Source organism: Pristiophorus japonicus, chromosome 3 (genome assembly GCF_044704955.1).
Source record: "Pristiophorus japonicus isolate sPriJap1 chromosome 3, sPriJap1.hap1, whole genome shotgun sequence".
NCBI classification, from domain to species: domain Eukaryota; kingdom Metazoa; phylum Chordata; class Chondrichthyes; family Pristiophoridae; genus Pristiophorus; species Pristiophorus japonicus.
In genome coordinates, this window is record NC_091979.1 from 30,508,295 (window position 1) to 30,527,641 (window position 19,347).

General features: G+C 46.2%; 1 protein-coding gene across 1 annotated transcript in view; it reads right to left on the minus strand.

Moving 5' to 3' along the window:
* Positions 1–19,347, minus strand: part of LOC139253715 (contactin-associated protein-like 5) — a 1,602,302-nt gene that overhangs the window by 255,514 nt on the left and 1,327,441 nt on the right. The window contains exon 20 of the mRNA XM_070873519.1: positions 1,761–1,985. Coding sequence (XP_070729620.1) covers positions 1,761–1,985 — 225 coding nt within the window. The remainder of the gene's footprint in view (positions 1–1,760; positions 1,986–19,347) is intronic.

Sequence of the window (19,347 nt, forward strand, 5' to 3'; positions counted from 1 at the left end):
CCTCACATAAATACATTATAAAAATTAAAGTTGGTAGAAATGCTTTTGAAAAAAAAATATTTGCCGATTTTTTAAAAAAGTTTTAATTATGGTTTAAAATTTTATTACCTGAGTGCGCAGGGCTTTTAACATAAATATGTATTTTTAAATTTTATTGTTATATGTTTTTGATATGTTTTTAAACTCTTACGCTGGTAAAAGTAGGCCATGCGCCTGCTTTTACCAGGTGCAAGAGTTTTAAGGACATTCGCAGGGCAAGAGATGGGCAAATAATCCAATCTCTGCCGTGGGAATGTCCTTCTCCCCGAGAAGTGGCCATCGGTCAAGCCAGAAACCGGACAGATCGGAAAAGCCGGTTTTCGGTGCATGCGCATTGCACAACGAAAACCGGCTTTTCCGATGCCTTCTCGGGTCCGTACACACTCCGTATGGCCCCGGGGAGGCCGGAATTTCAGGGCCAATATATAAATGAGTGATAACGTTTAATTTTTCTATTTTTTTGAACTCTTACGCTGGTAAAAGCAGACATTACGCTGGGCAGGAATTGGGCAAATAGCCCAACACTCCACCCACGGAGGCCCTTTCCCTTCACATGCCTGCGTTTGTGTGCACTTTGTACATGCCCGAGGCGAGCGCAATTTCAGGCCCATATAGTCTACAGCGCAGAAACAGGTCATTCGGCCCAACTGGTCTATTTATGCTCCACTTGAGCCTCCTCCCACCCCTCTTCAGCTAACCCTATCAACATGTCCTTCTAAAGAAGCTGGGAGATGTCTGTCGTCCAAACTTCTCCTGCAACCTTGTGTGTATTTTTTTAATTGACTTTTTATTGGAAGATTGTTCAAGCAATCAAAATAAAAAGTTGAGCGAACAAAGCAGAATAAGAGGAAATAAATACACATCACTAATTCCCTGGCAGTTGGCAACAGCTTTGATTACAACATATCCAACATTGGCCAATACCAATAAGAGATGTGTGGGATACAACAAAAGCAGACACAATGCTTCTAAAATTAGGAAAATTCATTGATCGATCTGCACCAAAAGAACATGAAGAAGGGCGTACTCAACTAGGATCAGCTGGGCTGAGATATATTTGACTGCACGTTGACCAGAACACAATATTTTTTTGCCCATTGATTGTGAAAGGTCTGAAAAATCTAGCCCGTGATACAACAATCTAGGATCAGAACTAACCCTCGAATGTCATCAATGAGTTACCAATCGTCAACACAGTCAATTCGTATTCTAAACCCCAGGGACAACCATCTGAGCAACTGTTTCCAGATTCTGCATTCAACAAAGCCTAGAGTTCTGGTCCCCTTGAATGTTAAATAGTCTCTGAAATCAGTTCTTCCCAATGATGACCAGGTTCAGAAAGAAAAATATTCTGTTGAAGTCTGAATCAAGGAATCAGCGAATATTTACAGCACAGAAGGAGGCCATTCGGCCCGTCGAGCCCATGCCAGTTCTCTGCAAGAGCACTTCAGCTAGTCCCACTCCCCCACCCTTTCCCCGTAGCCCTGCAATTTATTTTCCTTCAGTTACTTACCCGATTCCCTTTTGAAAGTCACAATTGAATCTGCCTCCACCACCCTTTCAGTCTGGGGGTAGGGGCAGGTGGGCTAACAGCTTCCAGAATGGACCATTTTCTAGACAGATATCGGTCATACGACATTTTAAATGTTACAATTCTGATTGAAGCTTTACAGGAATGAGCTTTTCACGCAAGAAACTCTAGTGTTTTGTCTAAAACTTACCATTTTGCATTAATATCACGGCAAAATACTCCTCATGGTAGGTGTCCACATACAGGAGGATGCTGGGAGCACGTGTTGTCCGGAAGCTGAAAGCAGCGTTCTCCGTGGAGACTGTCTTGTCCATGTAGATGGCGGACAAATGCGCACTTAGATTCTTGGCAATCCCATAAAACTCCTGGAAGTTGTATATTAGGGAAGTCCCAACCTCAAAGAAGGCAGAAACCGCTGTAAAGAAAGAGATTGTGTCGTGTAAATATGACTGCACATCAATTTAATTATGTACTCCCTCTTCACAAAAAATCGATGCAGTACTTTTAGTCTGAATGAGGTAAATATTCCTTTTGGAAACCAGTAACATTAGTTTTGATTCTTAAGTGTGAAAAGAATATATTTGGTGAGCATCATAGATATCAATGAGTTAGATTGCCTATTTTATACTAGTAATCCAAAGCACTAGACGAATAATCCAGGGAACGTTTCCATCATGGAAGTTTCGAATTTGAATTCATTAAAAAAACAAATGTACCAACAAAATACTGGTATCAATAAAAGTGACCATGAAGCTGTCAGATTGTTGTAAAAATCCATCTGGTTCACTAATGTTCTTTAGGGAAGGAAATAAGGAATAGGAGCAGGAGTAGGTCATTTGACCCCTCGATCCTGCTCCGCCATTTAATATGATCATGGCTGAAATCAGCTGTCTTTACCCGGTCTGGCCTATATGTGACTCCAGACCCACAGCAATATGGTTGACTCTTAACTGCCCTCTGAAGTGACCTGCCAAACCACTCGGCTGTTCAAGAAGAAGGTCTCACGAATTCTAAGGCTAGCTAAGGATGGGCAGTAAAAATGCCACCCTTGCCAGCAATGCCCACATTTCAGGAATGGATAAAACATTTTTAGCCAAACATATGGGGCTAGAAATTTTGGTTGGAGGGTTCTTAAGGCGCCAATGTCGGGCGGTCGCTAAATTCAGCGTCAGAAAATGGTTTGCGACGGGAACCACAAGATTCAGTTGTTGTGCCGACAATGGAGTGGAGCGCTAAGGGAGGCGTTCCACACTTCTCTTAGGGCACTAGGCCGGGTGAGCAACTGAATATCTCGAGCTAAAGAGCAGATTTCGTAGTGCCCTAAGAGAAGTCTCTCTGCAAAAAAAAAGAATCGGAACAAAAACCACAAAAGTCATTCCCTCTACATTAGTCACCCCAAATAAAGTTAAATCGCAAAAAAAAAATTATCACTCACACACTTAGCTCATGCAGCCATTCCTTCCCTTCGTGCCCTGGAACAGCTCTGCACGGCAGCTTTTTCTGGCGGTGTCACTAGGGGGTGCTACAGGTGCAGCTCAAAACAAATTTTGCAGCCGTGTCGATACCGGGGGTGTTGCACACCGGCGCGATACTCCTCTGCGCCGTAGGTTCCGGCACACTGAATTTGCCGAGCAGCGCAAATGCCGGTGCTCACTGTAGCACTCCTCGCAAGGGGTGCTATCCAACCAAAGTTCTCTCCCATATTTATATCTGTTCTGCTATTTGAAATTATGTTACCCTCCATATATGCATCGCCACACATTTTTGCTGCTAGTTAAAGGGTAAAATGTTATTGCTTGTGTAACTGTAGATGCTTGTTTTCCCTTATGGTACAGTGCAGGAAAGATTGAAGCTTTGGTGGGGTATTGAATCCCCAGTTGGTGTCAGCTTTGGCTCAGCGGTAGCTCTAATGCATCCGAGTCAGAAGGTTAAAGGTTCGAGCCCTACTCCAGAGACTTTGAGCACAAAATCCAGGCTGACACTTCAGTGCAATACTGAGAGAGTGTTGCACTATTTAAGGTACCGTCTTACAGTTGAGACGTTAAACCAAAGACGAGACATTAATAAAATGCAACAACCCCACCAACACCTGGGAGTCCCTGGCCAAAGACTGCCCTCGGTGGAGGAGGTGCATCCGGGAAGGCGCTGAGCACCTCGAGTCTCATCGCCGAGAGCATGCAGAAATAAAGCGCAGGCAGCGGAAGGAGCGTGCGGCAAACCAGTCCCACCCACCCTTTCCTTCAATGACTGTCTGTCCCACCTGTGACAGAGACTGTGGTTCCCGTATTGGATGTTCAGTCACCTGAGAACTCACTTTTAGAGTGGAAGCAAGACTTCCTCGATTTCAAGGGACTGCCTATGATGATGATGATAAACGAAGGCCCCATCTGCCCTCAAACACATAAGATCCCTTGGCAATAATCGAAGGCGAGTTCTCCTAGTGTCAAACAGTTATCCCTCGATGAACATTTCCCTACATTACAAAAGTGACTACACTTAATTGGCATGTGATTCATTTTGGGATGTCCTGAGGACGTGAAAGGTGCTACATAAACAGGTCTTTCTTTCTTTGAATCTCGCATCATTAGTTTGGCCCCAGCTGGAGTAGTGTGTCCAAATTTGGGCACCAAACTTTAGGAAGGACGTGAAGGCTTTGGAGAGAGAACAGAAGAGATTTACTAGAATGGTTCCAGGGATGAGGGATTACAGTTACGTGGATAGACTGGAGAAGCTGGGGTTGTTCTCCTTAGAGCAGAGAAGATTGAGAGGAGATTTGATAGAGCTGTTTAAAATTATGAAGGGTTTAGTTAGAGTAAGTAAAGAGAAACTGTTTCCAATGGCTGAAGTGTTGATAACCAGAGAGCACAGATTTAAGATGATTGGCAATAGAACCAGAGGCGACATGAGAAAAAAACTTATTTACGCAACGAGTGGTTAGGATTTGGAATGCATTGCCTGATAGGGTGGTGAATACAGATTGAATAGTGGCCTTCAAAAGGGAATTGGATAAATACTGTAAAAATAAATAATTGCAGGGATATGGGGAAAGGGTGAGGGAGTGGGACTAACTGGATTGTTCTTCAAAAAAGCCAGTGTAGAATCGATGGGCCAAATGTCCACCTTCTGTGCCGTATTAGTCTATGATTCTAATGCAGTGGAGCAGCCTAAATTGCTGCAAGATGATGGTATCATGATGACCAACAGGTATTCATGCCTAAATTCACCAGCGCCCCAAACCAGCTGCGATGCCCGTGAGGCTTAAGGATCCAAACTAAATTCATCCTCAGGCCTCACACTCCCAAAGTACTGCATTGGCTATAAAAAGATTTGGGACATCCTGAGGCATTGAAAGGAGCTATATAAATCCAGACTTGCTTTCTTATTTCTTTATCATCATAATAAATTGTACAAATCTTTGTAGGCCTAACAAATTTTGTCGAGTGCCAAGGCCCACAGGTAAGTCCATGGTGGGCAGGCAGCTATAGGGAGGGGATGGGGCTGCGGTCCAGCCACAGTTCTTTTTCTGCAGCCAGTAAGTGCATTCCTGCTCCATCCGACGTCACAAAAAACAAAGTTTAACGAAGCTTTGGTTTTTTTTGAGCAGCCTTTTAGGACCGCTGTTTTAGGAAACCCAACCTTTGAAATACTAGTTGAGGCTTGCAATAGGAATTTAAGAGTCAGGGGCTAAAGAAATGGCCCTGACCAATTTAACAGTAGCCCCAAAGCCCACGCAGATTGGACAACTAAGCATCCAATATGGTGGGTGTGGAGTGCGTGTCAATTATGCAGCAAAAGTGCGTCACCCGCCATATTGGTAAAGGCACAACAAGAGGCGCCCGGGCCCATGCCTGAAATATTAACCCCTTCGTATACGTAAATAGGCAAACTTTTGTCTGATTGCGTTCAGCAAAGCACAGACTGTAATGGGGCCGTTGGAGACTGCCACCAAAAGTGTAAGTTTGCTGAAAAATACGTACCTGAATATAGCCCTGGGATGTGCAGGAGTGCCCCTTTTGGGTGCACCACAGTGTTAAAGTTCTCCCTCCAATTCATCTCACCTTTGTCCCAATCGCTAGCCCCTCTTCCCAATTGCTGCTGCCCTCGCTCTCTTGATCGCCCCTCTCTTTCCAAATTGCACTCACTATCTTCCATAACGCCCCCCGCCCCCCGACCCCCCTCCAATACTCTCCTAAGACCTATCTAAGTGATGCTATGGTGAAGCAGTGTACCAAAATTCAAATCCTCTTCACCTGCCGGCAAGATGTCTGACAATGCCCAGCAGGTGACCGGCAGATCGCTGGTCTCATATATAAATTATGTCCCCAATATCGGATGGGCTTCGGGCATGCCAGCTCCTGCACAGGGGTTGTTTGTAGCGGCCACTTCACGCGAGCGTGAACCAATTTCTAGGCCTGAGTTTATTTGTAATGGTTAGTGTCAGCTGTGGCTCAGTGGACAGCACACTCGCCTCTGAGTCAGAAGGTTGTGGGCTCAAGTCCCGCTCCAGGGAAATCTAAGCTGACACTCCAGTGCAGTGCTGAGGGAGGGCTGCATTGTCAGAGGTACTGTCTATTTGATGAGATGTTACACTGCTCTCTCAGGTGGACTTAAAAGATTCCAGGGCACTATTTTGAAGAAGAGCAGGGGAGTTATCCCCGGTGTCCTGGCCAATGTTTATCCCTCAATCAACATAACAAAACAGATTATCTGGTCATTATCACATTGCTGTTTGTGGGAGCTTGCTGTGCACAAATTATCTGCCGCATCTCCCTCATTACAACAGTGACAACATTCCAAAAGTAATTAATTGGCTGAAAAGCGCTTTGAGATGTCTGTTGGTCGTGAAAGGCGCAATATAAATCCAAGACTTTCTTTCTTTCTTCCTTTAATGGAAAAATTGTGGCCGGAATATTCCCATTAAAAAGTGTGTGGGTTGGAGGCATGGGGACAGTTAAAGTGTTAAAAAGGTGAATCTGACTTGATCCTGCCTCCAATCTGCCCACTTCCAGCTTGGCTGGATTCGTGACGGGGAGCAGGTGACCAATCTGCTTCCTGGGGGCGAAACCTCAATTTCAAAATCGTAATGAGGCGGCGGGAAGCCGCTTTTTCCCCGTCTATCGTGAATTTAACTGCCCGGGGACAGGGTTCACAAAATTCTTGAAACTCTGTAGTTAAACCGAGGCGGGTTCTACTGCATCCAGATGGTAAGTGGCTTTATACCTACGCCCTGGATCCAGAGCCACTACCATACCCAAACCCCGCGATCGAAGACCACACCTCTGATCATCTCCCCAGGCCTCCCTCCCCCCTCCCCCCAATCCCAGGCCTCCCTCTCCCCGCCCATCCCAAGGCCTCCCCCCCTCCACCCCCAGGCCACCCTCCCCCCACCCATCGCCAGGCCTCCTCCCCATCCCCAAGCCTCCCTCCCCCCCACCCCCCATCCCCTGGCATCCCTCCCTCCCCATCCCCAGGCCTCCCTCCCCCCCCCATCCCCAGGCTTATCTCTCTCTCCCCTCCCTCCCATCCCCAGGCCTCCCCCCCCCCACCATCTCCAGGCCTCCCTCCCTCCCCCACCCCCCATCCCCAGGCCTCCTTCCCTCCCCCCCCATCCCCAGGCCTCCCCCCCCCCCCATCCCCAGGCTTATCTCTCTCTCCCCTCCCTCCCATCCCCAGGCCTCCCCCCGCCATCTCCAGGCCTCCCTCCCTCCCCCCGCCACCATCTCCAGACCTCCTTTCCCTCGCCCGCCCCCCCCGCCATTGCCAAGCCTCCTCACCCCAACAATGATAAAGAGGCCAGCCACGATCCTCTAATGGCCGGCCCTGATCCTCTGGCCCCCCCTTGCCGATGCTATGCCCCTCCCCATCTCCATCAATCCCTGGCTGACCACTCCCCCCCCCCTCCCATCGCCGATTCCCGATCCCTGCTTGCCTGCCAATCCCCCCGCCGATACTCTCTCCTCTCTCCTGATTCCCAACCCTGCTGATCGCCGAATCTCTGCTAATTACTGACCTTCCTCCACCGATCCCTCCCCCAGACCAACCCCTTGCAACTGAGGCCTACCCGCCCGCAGCCATCCACCCTATCAAGCTGACTAGCTGTTGGCGGGAAACCGAGGCCTCCCATTCAAATTAAGCCCTGCCAGTAAAGTTGGCAGAGCCTGCGGTGAACCTGGCCTCCTGGATTTCCCCCGTCCGCCTCGCCACGCCCTTCCACCCACTGCCCCCAACCCACCTCTCTGAAGAACATTCCGGCCTGTGTGTCAAAGACAGCAGTTCCCGGTAATCAAAGGCACATGAAGTCAGCATAAACCTGCAGTAATATCAGAGAGATTCATTTTAACTGTAAATGTTCCCACGTGCCATCACGTGCTCACTGACCTACATTGGTTCCTGGTCCAACAAGGCCACAATTTTAAAATTCTCATCCTTGTTTTCAAATCCTTCCCTAACCTCTCCTCCCTATATCCGTAATCTCCTCCAGCCCTACAACCCTCCGAGATCCCTGCACGCCTCCAATTCTGGCCTCGTACGCATCACCAATTTTATTTGTTCCATCATTGACAGCCGTGCTTTCAGCTGCCTGGGCCCTTAGCTCTGGAATTCCCCCCATGAACCTCTCCGCCTCTCTACCTTTCTTCTCCTTTACAACGTTCCTTAAAACCTACCTCTTTGACCAAGCTTTTGGTCACCTGTCCTAATATCTCCTTATGTGGCTCGGTGTCAAATTTGGACGTTTTACTATGTTAAACGCAGTATATAAAGTTGTTGTTATAACGCAAGAGACATTTGTTGCCAAGGCTGACACCAGCTGTCAGCATAAAAATGATTGAGTTATCCCATAACTGTTATTGTACAAAAAAAAAATTCAAGTACCCTGGCATGATTTCAAAGCAATAATCCAACCTCAGGATACAAAGGCAAGTTGTAATATCCTCAAGCTTTGCGCTTTACTGCCTTGGAATCACTCCCTGGTATCTGCCATTCTTAATTAACAATCCAACATGCGGATGAGAAAGGTGCAGATATTTCTGCTGTCGGGAATGCTTTCCGAGATTCGCCACTCCTAGATTCTGCCGGCACCACAGGCCTCTATAATGTCACAAACAGGACAGCTCTTCCTTTGGTTTCCGAAATTATGACCGAGGGAAACAGACACAGATACATAACGTAAAATTAAATAGAATTTACAGCACTGAAACAGACCATTCGGCCCAACCGGTCTATGCCAGTGTTTATGCTCCATGTAATCCAATCAGCATATTGTATTCCTTGTATTCCTTTCTCCCTCATGTGTTTATCTCGCTTCCACTTAAATGCATCAACGCTATTCGCCTCAACTATTGCTTGTGGTAGTACGTACGATTTTCTAACCAATCTCTGGGTAAATTCTCAGCCGTGGCCCAATGGTAGCACTCTCGCCACTGAGTTTCAGAGATGGTGGTTTTAAGTCCCGCTCCAGAGACGTTCAGCACAAAACTCCAGTGCTGCACTGTCGGAGGTGCTGACTTACGCATGAGACGTTAAACGGAGGCTCCGTCTGCTCTCTCAGGTGGATGTAAAAGATCCCATGGCACTATTTCGAAGAAGAGCATGGGCATTCTTCCCATTGTCCTGGCCAATATTTCATCATCTTCATAGGCAGTTCCTCGGAATCGAGGAAGACTTGCTTCCACTCCTGATGTGAGTTCTTTGCTAAACAGTCCAATACGAGAGCCACAGACTGTCACAAGTGGGACAGATAGTCGTTGAGGGAAGGAGTGGGTGGGACTGGTTTGCCGCACGGTCCTTCCGCTGCCTGCGCTTGATTTCTATATGCTCTCGGCATTGAGACTTGAGGTGCTCAGCGCCATCTCGGATGCACTTCCTCCACTTAGGGCGGTCTTGGGCCAGGGACTCCCAGGTGTCAGTGTGGATGTCGCACTTTATCAGGGAGGCTTTGAGGGTGACCTTGTAGCGTTTCTGCTGCCCACCTTTGGCTCATTTGCCGTGAAGGAGCTCTGAGTAGAGCACTTGCTTTGGGAGTCTCGAGTCTGGCATGCGAACTATGTGGCCTACCGAGTGAAGCTGATCGAGTGTGGTCAGTGCTTCAATGCTGGGGATGTTGGCCTGAATGAGGACGCTGATGTTGGTGCGCCTATCCTCCCAGGCGATTTGTAGGATTTTGCGGAGACATCGTTAGTGATATTTCTCCAGCAACTTGAGGTGTCTACTATACATGGTCCATGTCTCTGAGCCATACAGGAGGGCAGGTATTACTACAGTGCTGTAGACCATGAATATTTATCCCTCAATCAACATCGCTAAAACAGATTATCTTGTCATTATCACATTGCTGTTTGTGGGAGCTTGCTGTGCGCAATTGGCTGCTGTGTTTCCTACATTACAACAGTGACTACACATCAAAAGTGCTTCATTGGCTGTAAAGTGTTTTGATGTCCTGAGGTCATTTAAAAAAAAAATTCCCCTTAAATCCTTGTTGGATTTTTTTTGTGCGATCTTACATTTATGATCACTAATTTCTGAGCCCCCACAAGTGGATTACATCCGATTACATAGGATATACGTCACAGAAATAGGCCATTCGGCCCAACCAGTCCATGCCGGCGTTTATGCTCCACTCAAGCCTCCTCCCATCTTTCCTCATCTAAATCTATCCACATAACCCTCTATTCTCTTCTCCCTCATAAACTAGTCTAGCCTGCCCTTAAATATATTTATACTATTTGCTTCAACCAATCCCTGTGGTACCGTGTTCCACATTCTCACCACTCTTTGGATAAAAAATCTTCTTCTGAATTCCCTATTGGATTTCTTGGTAACGATTTTATATTGATGGCCTCTGGTTATGCTCTTCCCCACAAGTAGAAACATTCTCTCTGTAGCCACTCTGTCAAAACCTTTCATAATTTTAAAGACCTCGACTAGGTCACATCTCAGCCTTCTTTTTTCAAGAGAAAAGATACCCAGCCTGTTTATCATTTCCTGATTATGTATACCCTCACAGTTTTAGTATCATCCTTGCAAATTTTCTCTGAAACCTTTCCTGTGCCTCGATATCCTTTTTATATGGTGACCAGAACTGCATGCAATACTCTAAAAGGAAAGAAAGACTTGGATTTATATAGTGCCTTTCACGACTACCGGACGTCTCAATCTAAGTGTGGCCTAAACAAGGTTCAATACAAGTTTGGCATAACTTCCCGACTTTTCAATTCTATGCGTCTAGAAATAAACCCTAGTGATTGGTTGGCTTTTTTTTAAATGGACTTGCTAACCTGTGTCGCAACTTTTAGCGATTTATGTATTTGTACTCTGAAACATAGACGTAGAAATTAGGTGCAGGAATAGGCCATCGTCCCTTCGAGCCTGCACCACCATTCAATAAGGTCATGGCTGATCATTCCCTCAGTACCCCTTTCCAGCTTTCTCTCCATAACCCTTGATCCCTTTAGCAGTAATGACCATATCGAACTCCCTCTTGAATATATCTAATGAACTTCCCTCAACAACTTTCTGTGGTAGAGAATTCCACAGGTTAACAACTCTCTGAGTGAAGAGGTTTCTCCTCATCTCAGTCCTAAATGGCTTACCCCTTATCCTTAGACTGTGGCCCCTGGTTCTAGACGTCCCCAACATCGTGAACATTCATCCTGCATCCAACCAGTCCAGTCCCGTCAGAATTTTATATGTTTCTATGAGATCCCCTCTCATTCTTCTAAACTCCAGTGAATACAGGCCCAGTCGATCCAGTCTCTCCTCATATGTCAGTCCTGCCATCCCGGGAATCAGTCTGGTGAACCTTCGCTGCACTCCCTCAATAGCAAGACTGTCCTTACTCAAATTAGGAGACCAAAACTGAACACAATATTCGAGGTGAGGCCTCACCAAGGCCCTGTACAATTGCAGTAAGATCTCCCTGCTCCTATACTCAAATCCCCTAGCTATGAAGGCCAACATACCATTTGCCTTCTTCACCGCCTGCTGTACCTGCACGCCAACTTTCAATGACTGATGTACCATGACACCCAGGTCTCGTTGCACCTCCCCTTTTCCTAATCTGCCGCCATTCAGATAATATTCTGCCTTCATGTTTTTGCCACCAAAGTGGATAACCTCACATTTATCTACATTGTACTGCATCTGCCATGCATTTGCCCATTCACCTAACCTGTCCAAGTCACCCTGCAGCCGCTTAGCCTCCTCCCCACAGCTCGCACCACCACCCAGCTTAGTGTCATCTGCAAACTTGTAGATATTACAATCAATTCCTTCATCTAAATCATTGATGTGTATTGCAAATAGCTGGGGTCCCAGCACTGAGCTCTGCGGCACTCCACTAGTCACTGCCCGCCATTCTGAAAAAGACCCATTTATCCCGATTCTCTGCTCCCTGCCTGCCGAGCAGTTCTCTATCCACATCAATACATTACCCCCAATACCATGTGCTTTAATTTTGCACACCAATCTCTTGTGTGGGACCTTGTCAAAAGCCTTTTGAAGGTCCAAATACACCACATCCACTGGTTCTCCCTTGTCCACCCTACCAGTTACATCCTCAAAAAATTCTATAAGATTGTCAAGCAGGATTTCCCTTTCATAAATCCATGCTGACTTGGACCGATCCTGTCACTGCTTTCCAAATGCGCTGCTATTTCATCTTTAATAATTGATTCCAACATTTTCCCCACTACTGATGTCAGGCTAACCAGTCTATAATTACCCGTTTTCTCTCTCCCTCCTTTTTTAAAAAGTAGTGTTACATTAGCTACCCTCCAGTCCATAGGAACTGATCCAGAGTCAATAGACTATTGGAAAATGATCAACAATGCATCCACTATTTCTAGGGCCACTTGCTTAAGTACCCTGGGATGCAGACCATCAGGCCCCGGGGATTTATCAGCCTTCAATCCCATCAATTTCCCTAACACAGTTTCCTGACGAATAAGGATTTCCTTCAGTTCCTCCTTCTCGCTAGACACTCGGTCCCCTAGTATTTCCAGAAGGTTATTTGTGTCTTCCTTCGTGAAGACAGAACCAAAGTATTTGTTCAATTGGTCTGCCATTTCTTTGTTCCCCATTATAAATTCACCTGAATCTGACTGCAAGGGACCTACATTTGTCTTCACTAATCTTTTTCTCTTTGCATATCTATAGAATCTTTTGCAGTCAGTTTTTATGTTCCCAGCAAGCTTCCTCTCATTCTCTATTTTCCCCATCCTAACTTAACCCTCTGTCCTCCTCTGCTGAATTCTAAATTTCTCCCAGTCCTCAGGTTTGCTGCTTTTTCTGGTCAATTTATATGCCTCTTCCTTGGATTTAACACTATCCCTAATTTCCCTTGTTAGCCATGGTTCAGCCACCTTCTCCTTTTTATTTTTACTCCAGACAGGGATGTACAATTGTTGAAGTTCATCCATGTGATCTTTAAATATTTACCATTGCCTATCCACCGTCAACCCTTTAAATATCATTTGCCAGTCTATTCTAGCCAATTCACGTCACATACCATCAAAGTTACCTTTCATTAATTTCAGGACTCTCGTCTCTGAATTAACTGTGTTGCTCTCCAGCTTAATAAAGAATTCTACCATATAATGGTCACTCTTCCCCAAGGGGCCTCGCAAAACAAGATTGCTAATTAGTCCTTTCTCATTACACATCACACAGTCTAGGATGGCCAGCCCTCTAGTTGGTTCCTCGACATATTGGTCCAGAAAACCATCCCTAATACACTGCAGGAAATCCTCCTCCACCATATTGCTACCAGTTTGGTTAGCCCAATCAATATGTAAATTGAAGTCGCCCTGATAACTGCTGTACCTTTATTGCACACATCCCTAATTTCTTGTTTGATGCTGTCCCCAACCTTACTACTACTATTTGGTAGTCTGTACACAACTCCCACTAGCGTTTTCTGCCCTTTGGTATTCCGCAGCTCTACCCATACAGATTCCACATCATCCAAGCTAAAGTCCTTCCTTATTATTGTGTTAATTGCCTCTTTAACCAGCAACGCTACACCACCTCCTTTTCCTTTCTATCTATCCTTCCTGAATGTTGAATACCCCTGGATGTTGAGTTCCCAGCCTTGGTCACCCTGGAGCCATGTCTTCGTAATCCCAATTATACCATATTCGTTAATAGCTGCCTGCGCAGTTAATTCGTCCACATTATTATGAATACTCCTCGCCTTGAGGCACAGAGCCGTCAGGCTTGTCTTTTTAACACACTTTGTCCCTTTAGAATTTTGCTGTAATGTGGTCATTTTTGATTTTTGGCTTGGGTTTCTCTGTCTCTACTTTTACTTTTCTTCTTTCTTTCTTTTGCTTCTGCCCGCATTTTACTTCCTTCTGTTTCCCTGCATAGGTTCCCATCCCCCTGCCATATTAGTTTAATCCCTCCCCAACAGCACTAGCAAGCACTTCCCCTCGGACATTGGTTTCATCCTGCCCAGGTGCAGAGTGTTCGGTTTTTATTGGTTCCACCTCCCCCAGAACCGGTTCCAAATTCCCAGGAATTTGCACCACTCCTCAAGCCACGAATTCATCTGAGCTATTTCTATTCTGACTAGCACGAGGCACTGGTAACAATCCTGAGATTACTACCTTTGAGGTCCTGCTTTTTAATTTAACTCCTAGCTCCCTAAATTCAGCTTGTAGGATCTCATCCCATTTTTTTACCTATATCATTGGTAACTATATGCACCATGACAACTGGCTGTTCACCCTTCCCCTCCAAGATGTCCTGCAGCCGCTCTGAGACATCCTTGGCCATTGCACCAGGGAGGCAACATACCATCCTGGAGTCGATTGCGGCTGCAGAAACATCTATCTATTCCCCTTACAATAGAATCCCCTACCACTATTGCTCTCCCACTCTTTTTCCTTCCCTCCTTTGCAGCAGAGCCACCCATGGTGCCATGAACTTGGCTGCTGCTGCCCTCCCCTGATGAGTCATCCCCCCCAACAGCACTCAAGGTGGCGTATCTGTTTTGGAGGGGGATGACCGCAGGGGACCCTTGCATTACCTTCCTTCCACTGCTCTGCCGTGGCTGCAGTGTGTACCATCTACAAGATGCACTGCAGCAACTCGCCAAGGCTTCTTCGGCAGCACCTCCCAAACCCGCGACCTCTACCATCTATAAGGATACACACCATCCTGACTTGGAAATATATCGCCGTTCCTTCATCGTCGCTGGGTCAAAATCCTGGAACTCCCTCGCTAACAGCACTGTGGGAGTAGCTTCATCAGGGTTGGGCAATAAATGCTGGCCTTGCCAGCGATGCCCACATCCCAGAAACAAATAAATAAAAAGGTGAACGATCCATTCTGCCAGGTTACGAGACGTGAAAATGATCCCTGTTTTCCTGCTTACACTCAATCTATACAAAGCCCTCATAGAATTATAGAATATTACAGTGCAGAACGAGAGCCATTTGTCTGGTGTTTCTGTTCACATGAGCCACCGAGTCTGAACCGCTCCCCTGCTTTCTCCCCATGCCCTCATTATCCTACTTACCGTCTTTCCTCTTGGTGCCCAAGCCTGCCATTGTTCCTTCAACAGTTGCTGTCTGCTGCATGACACCATTCATCTCCAGTGGCATCTCTCACTGGAGGGCCAGTTAACAAATACTTTGGTTCTGTCTTCATGAAGGAAGACACAAATAACCTTCCAGAAATACTAAGGAACCAAGGGTCTAGTGAGAAGGAGGAACTGAAGGAAATCCTTATTAGGCAGGAAATTGTGTTCGGGAAATTGATGGGATTGAAGGCCAATAAATCCCCGGGGCCTGATAGTCTGCATCCCAGAGTACTTAAGGAAGTGGCCCTAGAAATAGTGGATGCATTGGTGATCACTTTCCAACAGTCTATCGATTCTGGATCAGTTCCTATGGACTGGAGGGCAGCTAATATAACACCATTTTTAAAGAAGGGAGGGAGAGAGCAGACAGGTAATTATAGACCGGTCAGCCTGACATCAGTAGTGGGGAAAATGTTGGAATCAATTGCTAAAGATGAAATAGGCATTTGGAATGCAGTGATGGGATCAGTCCAAGTCAGCATGGATTTATGAAAGGAAAATCATGCTTGACAAATCTTCTGGAATTTTTTGAGGATGTAACTGGTAGAACGGACAAGGGAAAACCGGTGGACGTGGTGTATTTAGACTTTCAAAAGGCTTTTGACAAGGTCCCACACAAGAGATTGGTGTGCAAAATTAAAGCACATGGTATTGGGGTAATGTACTGACGTGGATAGAAAACTGGCTGGCAGACAGAAAGCAGAGAGTCGGGATAAACGAGTCCTTTTCAGAAATGCAGGCAGTGACTTGTGGGGTGCCGCAGGGTTCAATGCTGGGACCCCAGCTATTTACAATATACATTAAAGATTTGGATGAGAGAATTGAGTGTAATATCTCCAAGTTTGCAGATGACACTAAGTTGGATGGCAGTATGAGCTGTGAGGTGGACGTTAAAAGGCTGCAGAGTGACTTGGACAGGTTAGGTGAGTGGGCAAACGAGTGGCAAATGCAGTATAATGTGGATAAATGTGAGGTTATCCACTTTGGTGTCAAAAACACGAAGGCAAAATATTATCTGAATGGCAGCAGATTAGGAAAAGGGAGGTACAACGAGACCTGGGTGTCATGGTGCATCAGTCATTGAAAGTTGGCATACAGGTACAGCAGGCGGTAAAGAAGGCAAATGGTATGTTGGCCTTCATAGCTAGCGGATTTGAGTATAGGTGCAGGGAGGTCTTACTGCAGTTGTACAGGCCTTAGTGAGGTCTCACCTGGAATATTGTGTTCAGTTTTGGTCTCCTAATCTGAGGAAGGACATTCTTGCTATTGAGGGAGTGCAGCGAAGGTTTACCAGACTGATTCCCACGATGGCAGGACTGACATATTAGGAGAGACTGGATCGACTGGGCCTGTATTCACTGGAGTTTAGAAAGATGAGAGGGGATCTCATAGAAACATATACAATTCTGACAGGACTGGACAGGTTAGATGCAGGAATAATGTTCCCAACACTGGGGAAGTCCAGAACCAGGGGACATAGTCTAAGGATAAGCGTAAGCCATTTAGGACCGAGATGAGGTGAAACTTCTTCACTCAGAGAGTTATTAACCTGTGGAATTCCCTACCGCAGAGAGTTGTTGATGCCAGTTCATTGGATATATTCAAGAGGGAGTTAGATATGGCCATTACAGGTAAAGGGGATCAAGGGGTATGGAGAGAAAGCAGGAAAGGGGTACTGAGGTGAATGATCAGCCATGATCTTATTGAATGGTGATGCAGGCTCAAAAGGCCAAAAGGCCTACTCCTGCACCTATTTTCTATGTTTCTCTATATTTCTCTCACCTGCCCTTATTCCGGCCTACTCCCTCCCTCAATTCAATTTCCACCTGCAACATCTCTGCCTCTCTCTCTTCCTTTAAGACCCTACCTGTTTGACTACCTTGTAGTCACCAGTCCTAGTGTTTCCTTCTTTGGCTCGGTGTCAATATTTGTCTGATTTACACTTCTGTGAAGGGCCTTGGTATATTTGACATGCTCTGTATTAATGCATCTTGTTGTCAGATGCCCACCAGCTAAATAATGTTCTTGCTGTGCAGTGATTCCTGCAAATTCCTCATCTGTGAGAGGAATCAGTTTTATTTGTGATGTTCTCCACACTCTTCCTCCACCACCCTCAATCAGCACCTAAACCCTCCCCCCATCCCATGGTCAAATGGTCTGTATAACTCCCAACCCAAGTTTACCAATGTTCATTTCAATAGATGAGGGAAAGTAAATAAATACTGGTTCGATGTTCTCCTGATTTAGTGTGCACCATGGGGCTTCTGCATTCAACGGAAAGTATTCACTCGAGCACTGAGGAGAAATACTTGCACAGTACTTTAAAAGTACAAGAAAGAAAGTAACTGCAGTGAATTATAGATGAGCTATTAGGCTGTTCCTTCAGTCTTAGGAACAGGAGTATATCATTCAGCCCCTCGAGCCTGATCCACCATTCAATTAGATCATAAGAACATAAGAACGTAAGAAATAGGAACAGGAGTAAGCCAAACGGCCCCTCGAGCCTGCTCTGCCATTCAATAAGATCATGGCAGATCTGATCATGGACTCAGCTCCACTTCCCCGCCCGCTCCCCATAACACCCTATCGTTCAAGAAACTGTCGATTTCTGTCTTAAATTTATTCAATGTCCCAGCTTCCACAGCTCTCTGAGGCAGCGACTTCCACAGCTTTACAAGCCTCAGTGAAGAAATTTCTCCTCATCTCTGTTTTAAACGGGCAGCCCCTTATTCTAAGATTGTGCCCTGTAGTTCTAGTCTTCCCTATCAGTGTAAACATCCTCTCTGCATCCACCTTGAGAAGCCCCCTCATAATCTTATACGCTTCGATAAGATCACCTCTCATTCTTCTGAATTCCAATTAGTAGAGGCCCAGCCTACTCAACCTTTCCTCATAAGTCAACCCCCTCATCCCCGGAATCAACCTAGTGAACCTTCTCTGAACTGCCTCAAAAGTAAGTATATAATTTCCTAAATATGGAAACCAAAACTGCACGCAGTATTCCAGGTGTGGCCTCACGAATACCTTATATAGCTGTTAATATCTCGTTACTCTACAGTATAAATGCACACAAGGCCCATACTTGAGAAAAGATCACTCTGTGACCAGTTACCTTTATTACCAAGACCTCAAGAGGCAGACGGTGGGTGAAGCTTCCCCTTTTATACTGGAAAATCCAGGTTAGGAGTGTCTCCCACAAGTTCACCAGCTATGGTCAGTGTTCTCAAGGTATACAACTTAGGTCAGTTTATACATGGTTACAATGACAGTTGAATACATGACATCACCTCCCCCCGCAAAGTCTTATTGGGATCACAGGTTAAGTCTCTCTGGTGATTTACGCTCCCTTGTAGAGCGCCTGAGTTGGGGCTCCGGTTGTTGGGCACTGGCCTGCGTGTCTGCTGTTTGCGGTGCCTCAGGCCTGTCCGGACTGCCCACAGTGACTGGACTCTCCTCCACTTGGTTCGGTCACCTGTGGTGGAGTAAACTCTACGTCGTGATCTTCCTCTGCTTCTTCTACGGGGTTGCTGAACTTCCTTTTTGTTTGATCCACGTGTTTGCGGCAGATTTGTCCTTTGGTAAGTTTAACTACCAAAACCCTATTCCCCTCTTTGGCAATCACAGTGCCTGCAAGCCATTTGGGCCCTGCAGTGTAATTAAGGACAAAAACAGGATCATTGACATCAATACCTCGCGCCCTCGCATTCCTGTCATGGTAGTCACATTGTGACTGACGCCTTCTTTCATAGTAGGGTGTATAAGGGATAACCTGGTTTTGAGTGTCCTTTTCATTAGCAGCTCTGCGCGTGGAACCCCTGTGAGCGAGTGTGGTTGGGATCTATTGGCCAAAAGGAGGCGTGATAAGCGGCTTTGTAGGGAACCCCCTTGGATTCTGAGCATCCCCTGTTTGATTATCTGCACTGCTCGTTCCGCCTGGCTGTTTGAGACCAGCTTGAACTGTGCCATTCTGACATGGTTGATTCCATTGCCTGCCATGAAGTCCTGGAATTCAGTGCTGACCAAGACATCCAGTAGACAATGGGCGGCGAACAATGCCCATAGACTTTCTACCCTGACAGAGGATGTGCTTGAATTTAAAATGGCACACTCAATCCATTTGGATTAGGCGTCTACAACAACCAAAAACATTTTTCCCATGAAAGGACCTGCGTAGTTCACATGGATGCGTGACCAT